This window comes from Paroedura picta, chromosome 14 (genome assembly GCF_049243985.1).
Source record: "Paroedura picta isolate Pp20150507F chromosome 14, Ppicta_v3.0, whole genome shotgun sequence".
Lineage (NCBI taxonomy): Eukaryota > Metazoa > Chordata > Lepidosauria > Squamata > Gekkonidae > Paroedura > Paroedura picta.
In genome coordinates, this window is record NC_135382.1 from 31304465 (window position 1) to 31316934 (window position 12470).

General features: G+C 44.9%; 1 protein-coding gene across 2 annotated transcripts in view; it reads left to right on the forward strand.

Moving 5' to 3' along the window:
* The window catches only part of LOC143823587 (neural-cadherin-like), an 86617-nt gene that overhangs the window by 28411 nt on the left and 45736 nt on the right, over window positions 1–12470 (forward strand). For both annotated transcript variants that reach the window (XM_077310055.1, XM_077310057.1), the window contains exons 4-8: window positions 1987–2191; window positions 3959–4070; window positions 5261–5510; window positions 6177–6319; window positions 12032–12204. In XM_077310055.1, coding sequence (XP_077166170.1) covers window positions 1987–2191; window positions 3959–4070; window positions 5261–5510; window positions 6177–6319; window positions 12032–12204 — 883 coding nt within the window. The remainder of the gene's footprint in view (window positions 1–1986; window positions 2192–3958; window positions 4071–5260; window positions 5511–6176; window positions 6320–12031; window positions 12205–12470) is intronic.

Genomic DNA, 12470 nt, shown 5'->3' on the forward strand with positions numbered 1-12470 from the left:
ATTTGCGGTCATAGAATAGACCAAAGATAAAACATTTTAACAAGGTCAGCATGAGAAAAGGATGACATCCATATTTAAGGATATAATTGGAAGGTTATTATCAGAGTCAAAATAAAATGCATGATAAAACCAGAAATTTAATTTAGAGGGTCTCAGATCCTTATCGTTTGATAGTTGGACCTTTACGAGCTGCAGATACCGAGGTGTAAAACTGCGACGCATCTTGAAATGGATGAGATTCATCTAACAAGAGTTTTTTTCAAGACATCTTCTGTCAGGATGTCCTGAAAGTGGCCAAATGGTCCTATGCTGCTGCTTGTTGTGGAGAGGGCAGTGGGGAAAAGAAAAACATGACCCCTGGTCTCAGTTCCTCCAAGGGGACATGGGCAAAAATCCTCTCTGAGAGGGGAATTCTATTCTGTTGGCCAGCCATGAAGGCAAGGCTGCAAGTCTAGCTAGAGTAAAGGCCCTTCTAGAAAACTGGATCCAAAGAGTATTTATGTTCCAGTTGGGGCAGAAAACCAAGGTGACCTTGCAAGGTCATATAAGGCGCATTCATTATATTGGGACATTAATAAACGGAACATATAGGCAGTGGTTCGATGACAGACTGCCAGAGATTAAGGAAATTTAAACCCTAGGACCCTGAATTCTCTTCGCCCAGCCAGTTGCTTTTCTTTCTGCCCACCCTATTGCTTTAATTAAAACAACCCTCTTAAATATTGCCCCAGTGCCCTGGGCTTTGGAATGACACCCTGCTTGTGCACATGGCCTGAATGGGTTTTGAAGCCTTCCAGTTCAGGCAGGCTATTTGCCGCTTACGGTTGGTGACACACCATATAGCCACTTGTACTCTTTGCAGGGTGAGGGGTATCTCGCTCTTAACGGATGTAGGTCTTGGCCCATAAAGGTCCACGAGATTCCCGCGTACTTCACTGAACTTTGCATCTGACCTGACAGTCTGTTATAATTTTAGTTCATGTGCCATCGGATGCTATCGCGGCTTGAACTTAAACGGGTTACTGTCGGGCTTGCAATCTGTCGCCCCGGCATTCCAAGAACTGTCATTTCTTTTACTTTGCAATTTTGCTCCTTAGAAAGCAAGAGGACATATGTTCACGCGGCCAAAATCTGGCCAGCTCGGGGTTGATTGCGAGCCGTGTCCGTCAAACGTACAGGGGCCATATGGCATCCAAAAGCAAAAAGGCATTTTCATCGAAAATGAAAGGTTTTTTTTTATTTCAGCATCCAGAATTTGGAGCTTTGACTTGCTCCCAGGCAGCTTCACGGCAGAGTTGTGGTTTAAACTTGGTTTTCCCGTTCTTAGTTAGATACACGGCTGACTGAACTGGGTCCGTTGTGTATTCCCTGTTCCTGCTTGCTTCTGAGGATTAAGGTCTTGTTGATCTTAAGGGCTTTGGGCTTGAAAGGAGACATTGTGAATTCTGCTTGGTTGCCTAGATTGTCTCTCTGTGTGCCTGTAAATCCAGAGCTTCCATAAAGGTCGATAAGATAGTCTATTCATAAATGTTTTTGGTGTATTTGCAGCCTCAGCTCTAGCCCTTATCAGTCATTATGGTTTTGCTATTTCTACTTTGCCTATCGGGAGGATACGTGAGCCCCTCGATATTTGCTGTTGCCTCTTTGGGTTGGGAACCTTAAACAAAACCAACCACCACCAACCCTTCCTGCTGCCCGGTTTCTGATTGCATGTATGAAAGCTGGAAAATCTGAGAGTTCCCCTGTTCATACAGAACAGTGGCACCACACACCAGGAAGTGTTTACAGCTTATAGTTCCTGGCTTGCAGTGCAGGAGTGCTGGAATCCTAGTGATGGAAAAGGGCTTATTGTAAGTGGAGAATCAAACCTGGATCTCATCTGTATGGTCCTGTTCTTGCTACAATTGTTGGCAGATTGTTGGGAACTGGATTTTCTGCATATTTGTTCTTTCTTTTTCTTTCATGCTTTTCTCAACTCGGAGCTAGGTTTCTGACGGTCCGTGCTTTGTCCCATCAAAACAAGTCCCTGAGTTACAGTCTTGTTACCAACCCGAACGGCCTGTTTAGCATCAGCCCAGCCACAGGAGATGTCCACTTCAGTCGCAGCATGGATTATGAGAGCGATCAGCACCAGTATCTCCTCCTGGTCCAAGCGAGAGAAAACCAGGGGCACCTCAGTAGCACAGCTGAGGTATGTGCTCTTCCGTAATACTGAATATTTGAGTCCCCCTTTATAAATTCAGTGCCATTTTAGTTATTACGTTTTAGCCCACCCGGGACCACCTCCTCCAATTTGAAGAACACTTGGTTTTTATACCCCTCTTTTCTCTACCCGAAGGAGTCTCAAAGCAGCTTACAATCACCTTCTCTTCGTCTCCCCACAACAGACACCCTGTGTGGGGGTGGGCCTGAGAGAGCTCTGACAGAACTGCTCTGTGTGAACAGCTCTAACAGAACTTTCACTGGCCCCAGGTCACCCAGCTGGCTGCATGTGGATGAGCAGGGAAACAAACCTGGCTTTCCAGATTAGAGGCTGCCACTCTTAACCACGATGCCAAGCTTGCTGTAGCTACTCAGGCTCTAAGATTTTTCATAGGATTGTGCTTCTACAGGCCCTTCTCTTTGGGGCCCTTTGCCAGCAGAACACCTGCCTTCACTTGGTGCCCAAGATGAAAACTCAGATGCATTTTCTCTTCATTTTGAGTATCATTGCCTTGTTTGTCTGTCAGCTCCTCCTTTTCTGACTTTTCAGAATCTGTTCTCCAAGCTTCTCTTTAATGCATTCCGCTGCCTTCTATTTTGTAAAATGCTGCGTTGTGTTTTTAGTGCTGCTTTATTGGCGTCATCTTGGTTTAAAAACTGCTTTGAGCGAAATACGCTGGTGAGAGCAACGTAAACAGCAAACATGCTGAATAAATAACTGGCCCGGGTGTCACGTTAGGCCGTGTCCTGACCTGGATGGCTCAGGCTTGTCCCATCTTGTTTGTTCTCAGAAGCGAAGCAAGGTCGGCCTTGGTTAGCACTTGGAGGAGAAGCCACTGAGGGAGACAAGAATTGTTCCACCTCTGCAAATCACCTTTGCGTGTCTGTTGCCTTGAAGAAGAAGAGTTGGTTCTTATATGCTGCTTTTCTCTACCCGAAGGAGTCTCAAAGCGGCTTGCAGTCACTTTTCCTTTCCTCTCCCTACAACAGACACCCTGTGAGGGAGCTGAGGCTGAGAGAGCCCTGAGATTACTGAAGAAGAAGAAGAGTTGGTTCTTATATGCCGCTTTTCTCTACCCGAAGGAGGCTCAAAGTGGCTTACAATTGCCTTCCATTTCCTCTCCCCACAACAGACACCCTGTGAGGTGGGTCAGGCTGAGAGAGCTCTGTTATTACTGTTCGGACAAAACAGTTTTATCAGGGCTGTGGGAGTCCAAGGTCACCCAGCTGGCTGCATGTGGGGGAATGCAGAATCAAACCCGGCATGCCAGATTAGAAGTCCGCACTCCTAACCACAACACCAAACTGGCTCCCTATGAGGGGTCGTTGTAAGTCATCTGTGACTTGGCAGCACGTTCTACTACCCTGTTACCCCAAAACATTCTTAGAAAGCACGATCTATCCATCCCAAGTTATTGTCAAAATTTAATAAGCTTTGACATGTCTTTTTAATCTTTTACAGTTATACTGGATGGGGAAAACTTTTTTCAGCTCTGAGCCACTGGTATCACGTTTCTAGACGCTCAAGCAGCTTGTCCCCTGGGATTTAGCTCCGTTCCTTCTAAAGGAGGAAGAACTATCTCAGCTCCTAAGTGCTTCTTTTTAAATACGGAAACGACAGACTCTTCTAGCGATCCCCTGGAGATTGTTATTTGGGGGAGAAAAACTCATATCAGACTTTTGTAACAATGAAGGCGCAACGGGGATCCATTTTGATATTTCTGCATGTTCTCCTGTCCTCTTCTTCTCCTTTTAGGTTTGGGTTGTAATTACAGACGTGAACGATTGCGCGCCAGAATTCCAGCAGTCCGTCTACACCAAAGATGACGTTCCTGAAGCAGTGACCGTAACCACTGCACTTCTACAAGGTAGACCCCCTTTTCCCTCAAAAGGGGGAACATCAATGGATCAGTGCTCTGCCAATGTCTGCTTGCCCCCATTGGGTATTTTTGCAGTTCTCTCTGGCCAGAGCTCCGGGGTGGTTCTGCAGTTTGCTTTTTTCCTCTTTTCAGTAATATTCTCTGTTATGTGTCCTGTCGGCCATGAACCCTTAGACACATGCTTCTTGAATGTCATGGTGGAATTTGTGGTCATAAACAGGAAAAACAAGGCTTTAGTGTGTGAAAACTACCTTAGCGTTGCTAGATTTCTTGGAGAAATATGTGATTTTCAGGGTGGAGCCTGAGGAGGGCGGGGTTTACGGATGGCAGAGACTGCAGTGGGTATAATGCTATAGAGCAGGGGTAGTCAACCTGTGGTCCTCCAGATATTCATGGACTACAATTCCCATGAGCCCCCTGCCAGCGTTTGCTGGCAGGGGGCTCATGGGAATTGTAGTCCATGAACATCTGGAGGACCACAGGTTGACTACCCCTGCTCTAGAGTGTCCCTTCTAAAGCAGCCATTTCTCTAGATCAGGACTGGCCGAACTGTGGCCCTCCAGATGTCCATGGACTAAAATTCCCATGAGCCTCTGCCAGCATTCGCTGGCAGGGGCTCATGGGAATTGTACTCCATGGAGCCTACATAAACCAATCCCTGTGATTTGGAGATCAAGTTGTAATTCCAGGTTTTAGCCACCACCTGGGGGCTGGCCCACTCTCTACCTGGAGAAAGTCCCTTCTGTGCTATAATAGAAATGTTTTAGGCATACTGTCTTGTGATGATTAATTGCTGCTCTCATTGATTTTATGTCCTACGCTTATTCTCTTCAAGCACTGAGTTGTGAGCCAAATCCCAAGCCACCTTGAACCCCAAGGGCAGGTGTAAAATGTTTAAACATGAATATAAATGTAGAAAAGAGAGAGGTCGTAGCTCTGTGGCATCTGCTAGCATGCAAAGGGTCCCAGGTTCAATCCCTGGCCTCTCCAGTTAAAAGATCTGGCAGTCGGTGATGTGAAAGACTTCTGTCTGAGAGCCCCTGCCAGCCTGAACAGACAATACCGACCTTGATGGACCAAGGGTCTGATTTGGTATGAGGCAGCTTCATGTGTTTATGTGTAAATAAATATAATTAAGAATAATTGAAGTGAGGGTTGTTTTTTTTTTGCTTCAACAGTGTCTGCCAGCGACTGCGACTCTGACAAAAATGCAGAAATGCTTTATTACACTTTGAGCTCCGATTTCAGCATTTCTTCACACGGCATCATCTTCCCAGCGACAGAGTTGGACTACGAACGCCCGAACCATCTTTATGAGTTTGTCATTATGGCTATAGATAGAGGCGAACCCCCACAGACTGGGACCGCAACCGTCAGGATCCGTGTCTCCAATGTCAACGACGAAGCCCCCAGGTTTTCACAGATGATGTAAATATACATTGTTGGGCTTCATTGCGGCATTTAGCAGTTGCGTGTTCTTGTTTCTGCATGGCGGTTGCAAATGTTTTCTGATGCCCTATCTACTTACCTGCCTCAGAGACGTTTCCTTTCTGACTGAGTGGCCCTAGTAATCAGTTCTTGATTCTGTGAAGGCTCAAGGGGGTGGCAGGTTACAGTGGAGGAGCGATAGGATTGCGAGTGTCCTGCATAGTGCAGGGGGTTGGACTAGATGACCCAGGAGGTCCCTTCCGATTCTATGAATAAGACAATGCAAAGAACCAGGAGGTTGTATGAATACATGGAACTGACCAAGTCAGGTTGTTGAGCGATTTAGTTCAGTCTTGTGACTGGTAGTGGGTTCTGCACCTGGTTGAAATTAGGGTTATTGGTGGAAAGTGTTGTCAAGTAGGAGCCAATTTACACTGACCTGCCTCTACATAGTAACCCTGCACTTCCTTGGGGGTCTCCTATCCAAGAATGGATAAAGGCTGCCCCCACTTAGCTTTCAAGATCTAACAAAATCGAGCTTTCCAGGTCAGGGCAAAACTGGTTTTAGGGTTAAAAGATGCAATTGGGATTTTCTGTTTTGTTTTAATAATACTTGAGTCTTGGATCCTTCCCTAATCACACTTGGGACTGTTTTTGTCCCAATAGGTACAAGAGTTTTGTTTCCGAAGATGCAGGTCCCAACACCTTGATCGCCACCGTCCATGCTATAGACCCTGATGGAGATGGTGTCTCTTACAGCATTACTGGAGGGAATCGAAAAGGAAACTTTGTTATTGACCCTCAGAAAGGTAAGAGTGACCTTTTCCTGCCGCCGTAAGTTGTTGTGTCCAACTGTGTCCAACTGCGTGAATCTGCTTAAATTCTTGGATGCTTCATTGGCCACTGACTTCCGTCATTTGTTGCCTTGGTATGTGCAGTCGCTCTTCAGTCATGTCCTAACAAAATTATTTCCAAGTGCAGTAGGTTCTTTGAAATAATTGGCTTCCATCTCCCAGGATTCCCTGTAAAATGGAGAAGTGGCTGATGGGAATCTTGATAACTGGTAGTTCTTGTGAACTCTTGGCTTTCTTCTTGAGCTGGAAGTCCCTTATATCTTACTGCTTGGTTTCTTCTTTTTTCCAGTCTGCTCTGTTGTTTGCCTTGAGTTCTTCTTCCTAAATTTGCTTCTTATTGTGCATACACTCCATGCCAGTCTATGAATGTGCTTCTTTTCCTGGATGCTTCTATTTTTCTCGATCCAAGCCGTAACAGTCATCATTCCCTGAGACCCTTGATCCTAGTTATGTTGCTTATGTCTAAGGAGGCCCACAAAATTTGGTAATCCCGGCACGTACATGTCTTTTTTGGACAATATTCCACATCAATGTCTTCAGCTATTCAGTGTTCTTTAGCAAAGTCTCTTTTGGGAATTCTTAAAGTAGCACTGCCCATTTTAATAGGAAAGCAAATCAAGGCACTGTTATCTATTCAGCAGCTAAATGGTTCTGTCATATCATTTCCCTCCTCTTGAAAAGGATGCGTAGCAAAAATATCCGTAGTTATAAAAAGATATGGAAATTCTGCAGTCTTCTAGCTATTGCCCTGGCAGGTTTAGTTAAAAGGGTTGTTGATCTTGGTGGTAAGTTAATTTTCCAAGCTAGTGAGTTTAAGATGTAGCACAAGTTGCCCATTCTTAAAGAGTGCAGCGAAACTCCGTCAGGGGAAAAAAATGTTGACATGCAATTCAGACTAAATTTTGTGAAACTACCCCGAGGTCTCAATCTTAAACATACTTACTTGACAGCCAGTGAGTTTTTGCATTGAGGGCGTCTAGGCAGAAGTTCCTTGCAGATCTGTGAATACGGCTTCACAGAACCAGAACTGCATTATCTTAAAAAAAAAAAAGTTTCCATAACATTTTTATCCTACCCTTCTTCCAGTATGCTCAGTGCAGCCTTTATAGCTCTCCATTTTTTCCTCACAACAGCCTTGTGAAGTAGGCTAGAGAGGGAGAGAAGGCTCCCCAAGACACCAGCTCAAGGTCAGCCTGGTTATTAGCCTATGAAAGAGAATAAGGATTTTTCCCCTTAGTAAAATATAAGGTTTGAATCCCATTAAGCTGCCAGGAATGCTTGAAATGCTTCATTTTCGAAGAAAATTGGAAACAAACTGAAGAAGGTTAGATGCAATTACTTTTTTATCTGGAAGTCCATCTTTGAATTTTTCTCTACAGTTTCGTGTCTAATTGTCATTTAGCAGAAACACCGAGGGGATGTTTATATTAAGTCATTCTTTGTAATGATGCTGTGGAAGTGCTGTAGCACCTTCACTATACGACCTCTACACATTTGTAATGTTCAAGATACAGCTTCTAATGATATTGATTTTGCCTACCCACAGTGTTGCGTTTTGCTTTGTTGATATTTTCACACTGTGTACCCTCCCTGTTGCTTTGGTTATTTCATGGCTAAGGGAAGATTCAAACTGGGGTCTCCAATACAAACTCTTAATGCTTTTTGCCATCAAGTCAGAGCCAGTTTTTAATAACGGTAACAACAATACCAATAATAAAGACAACTTTCTTTGTATAGCCCGCTCTGCTCAGTTGGCTCAGGGAGGGTCGCAACAAGATGAAACATACAAGTAGTATCATTAAATAGTTTAAAAAAACTGTAGATAAATTTAAATAAATTATTTTTAAAAACACGTATTTGGAACCTTACTGAGGGTGGTTACATTTTGTTAGGCAGGTCAATATTTTATGAGGGGGAGGGGCAGTTTCTTAGGCAGGGAGGCCAGCTTTTCCTTGATGTAAAATTTCTGGCCTCAACCACAGTCCTGGTGGAACATCTCTCTCTTTGTAAGCCCTCCAGATCTGTTGAAGGTCCCTGATCTCCCAAAGAAGAAAGCCCCACCTGGCCAGAGCCAGGGCTAAAAAAGTCCTAACCCTGTTCAAAACAAAAACAATTGCTGGCAGGGGCTCATGGGAATTGTAGTCCATGGACATCTGGAGGGCCGCAGTTTGACTACCCCTGGGTTAGGGCTCCAAATATTCTGATGATCACGCGGGGTTTTCCACTCAAGAGACTTTCAGAGGTGGCTTGCCATTGCCTGCCTCTGTGTAGGTACTTTGAACGGTGCATAGTTACCCTAGAAGGTGGTGTCCCATCAGGTATTAACCAAGGCTCCCCCTGCTTAGCTTCAGAGATCTTTAGAGATTAAGTTAACCTGGGCTATCCAGGCCAGGGCCTGATTTCACAGTACCTCCCTGTATTTGATAAACTTACCTGTTTCAATAATTGGGAATGCTTTGACTTCAGCATGTCTAGCAAAGAAGAGCGTTTTGAACCTGAAATAACTGAGCAGTAAGTTTTATTTGTGAGTTACTGTGATGATTTTTACCTTAACTGCAGTCACATTTTTATTCTGGCTTTGTGTGTGCTCTCCTGAGCACCAGAAGCTCATCAGAAGTAAAGAAGAAGCCGCAGATCTGTCCTCCTCTTTGTTTGATCTGTCTTAGGGGTTCACTTATCATGAAATTTTAATTTTGGTGCAAATAGTGCCTTTGCAATATTAATGCTCCGTATCTGAATGCATTTCAGAAGTGTTCCAGAAAAAAAAGATGCCATCAAATTATTATACAAGGAATTGCTTCAGGAGTCTTCTTTAAATTGTGACTTTTCTGCCCTCCTTTATGAGTTTCTGTGTTTTGCAAACACTTAAGTAGTGTGGCATGATGAACCCGATAATGCAGGTGTTAAAGTAAAATCGGCACAATTATAAATGATGCCATTACTGCTTCAGCCACTTAACCTTTCTTGTTATATCACTGTGGATCGGGTTTTATAAGCTGCTTCTAGGATGAGGACTGAATTTCTCAATATTTCTTCATGCCATTAGTGGGAGAACTGCCAAAATCTGAAACTGGGAGCAGGTGAGGAGGATTGAAGCCTGCTGGATCCATCTTGGATCAGCCCCCCTGAAGTATGGGCCTGATTTGAAATTAATCTGCTTCAGGCCATCATGCTACCCAAGAACCCTCCTTGAACTGTTCCAAATTTGTTAAGGCCCGGAGAGGAGAAACATCCAGGATGCAGCATCTGATCATGTGGGAATCATGGAACACTTCATGTTAGAGTTTCCAGCATCCTTGGACACTGCAGTGTGGGAAAGCATCCAGAGGTGCTGGGGACTACATTTCCCAAGATCCCCTTGGCTTCAATAACCATAGGTTGCAGCATGGTGCAATCGGGGTAAAAGCGGTGGACTCTAATCTGGAGAACTGGGTTCGATTCCCCATTCCTCCATGTGAAGTTTACCACAGAATCACAGAATCATAGAGTTGGAAGGGGCCATACAGGCCATCTAGTCCAACCCGCTGCTCAACGCAGGATCAGCCCAAAGCATCCTAAAGCATCCAAGAAAAGTGTGTATCCAACTTTTGCTTGAAGACTGCCAGTGAGGGGGAGCTCACCACCTCCTTAGGCAGCCCATTCCGCTGCTGAACTGGGTTATCTTGGCCAGTCACAGTTCTCAGAACTTTCTCAGCCTCACCTGAGGTGATTGTAATTAACTTGGACTCCTTATGGTAGAGAAAAGTGACCTATAAAAACATCTTCTTTAACCCATACAAGCCTGCTGTATAAATTTTTGGAAATAGTGCCCACCAACTTTCATGGCTAGTAGTGGTTGGGGTAAGACCCAGTGGCTTGTTGTGCCCCAGAATCCAAATTACCTTTGAGATGTCCAGCAGACATTTCCCACCCAAAAAACAAGGTGGCACCGAGTGAGCTGCGTTGGAAACAGAACAAGGTCATGCGTCAGGATGAAAATCAAAAGAAATAATCTCGTCTGGTGAAAGAACGGCTTCCGATGACAGAAGCCTCTAACCTACAAAAGCTTCTGCTTCAATAAATCCTGTTTTTATCTATAAGGTGCCAAACGCCACTCTGGTTCTCCTTGCAGTAGATGAAACACAATTTCTCTGCAAGGAGAAGAAAAAAAAAAAGCCCCTTGGTCGTCAGTTTTTGCTTTTACCTTTTAAAGGGGATGGTGCTGCATCCGCCCCCCATTTTCTCCCTGTAAGAACTATTTGTCTGTGATATGACTTCATGAACAGGCCCCTCCCTTCCCGTCTTCCCCCCCAAACTGTACCGCCCCCCCTGTTTGAAGATGGCACTGTCAGTGAAATATGCTTGGTACCCTGGAAGGCCAAAGAGCCTCTTGTGGTGCAGAGTGGTAAGGCAGCCGTCTGAAAGCTTTGCCCGTGAGGCTGGGAGTTCGATCCCAGCAGCCGGCTCAAGGTTGACTCAGCCTTCCATCCTTCCGAGGTCGGTGAAATGAGTACCCAGCTTGCTTGCTGGGGGGTAAACGGTAATGACTGGGGAAGGCACTGGCAAACCACCCTGTATTGAGTCTGCCATGAAAACGCTGGAGGGCGTCACCCCAAGGGTCAGACATGACTCGGTGCTTGCACAGGGGATACCCTGGAAGGCCACGGCGAAGCTGAGGCGTGTATCAGAAATAAGCAGCAATGGGAGAGACGTGGCATTTGCAAGGGGAACGTGAGTGACACTTGTCATGGAACAGTGGCCCATTTGCAAATGACACTTTTTATTACGTTGGATAAATAATGGACGTGATGGGTGTCAGTGTAAAAAGAATGACATTTGTGCACTCCAGCTTTTCAGAGAGGGTTAACTTTTTCGGGATTTGTCAGCCCTTATATGACCCACGGCACTGTTTATGTGGTCTTGGATACCAAGAAGCTCAGAGGCTTCTTGGAGTGCCTGTCCGTGGGGAGGAAGTAAATGCTTGAAATACCACATGCACAGACTTTCACTGTTAGAATAAGAAGGTGACACAGTATATTATCACTGTGTCACCCACAAGCTGCATACCCTGTCCTGAAAATAGTTATCTTTTCCCGGTGAAGCCACCTATACTGAATCAGATCTTTTGTCTAGATCAGGCTTTCTCAACTTGAGTTTTGTGACACCCTGGGGATTCTTGACGGCCCTGGAATGGTTTTCCAAATGGGTGGGAGTTAATTAATTTTTCATATATTTTTAAAATTTGTTAAACATTTGTCAGGTGATATGACCATATATGATCATGTCAGCCCCCAATGGCCAATGATGGGCCTGGAGAGGGTGGGAGGGGAGGGGCCCCAGGTGGGTGTGTCCACAGCTGTGCTTCCCAACCATATTCTGCACTATTGCGCGACTTCTTGGGGTTTCTCAAAGCCTGAAGAATGTTTCAAGGGTTTCTCAATGGTAAAAAAGTTGGGAAAGGTTGGTCTAGATCATTGGCTTGTCCAGGGCCTCAGGTAAGGAGAGAGCTTTCCCACCTTTTGTCACCAAAAGCCCTTGAAGTGAAGATGCTAAGGACTGAAATTAGCTAAGCAGACACTTGAACCTACGTCTTCTTAGCTCTCATCCAACTCTTTGTAATTTACAACTGCAAATAGAAGGAGAAGACATTTAGGCTGCTATCAAAAGCACAATTCTTACCTTTTTCAGGCTTAATCCGTCTCCGCTCAAGCCCACCCCCTAAGCTTCAAGGGCCAGAGTATGTGCTCAATGTTACAGCTACCGATGACAACATCTCTGGGGGACCGCGCTCACTTTTTAGCACCGCTTTGGTTATTGTGCATGTTGATGACGTGAACAACAACAAGCCTGTATTTCAGAAGGTAACTGTGCTGTCCTGAACTGTGTTAAAGAGCTGGAGAGCTTTACTTGAATTGCTGGTGTGTTTCAGGGCGTGTTGGGATTTTATAATTGCGTTTACTTTCCCAGAATATATACATGCAGCAAAAAATCAAGGAGTTGTATGTCCACCATGACCAGCTTAAATTCATATTTCATGAAGGACATTCGACTTCACCATGAAAGAGTAGAATCATAGAGTTGGAAGGGGTCATACAGGCCATCTAGTCCAACCCTCTGCTCAATGCAG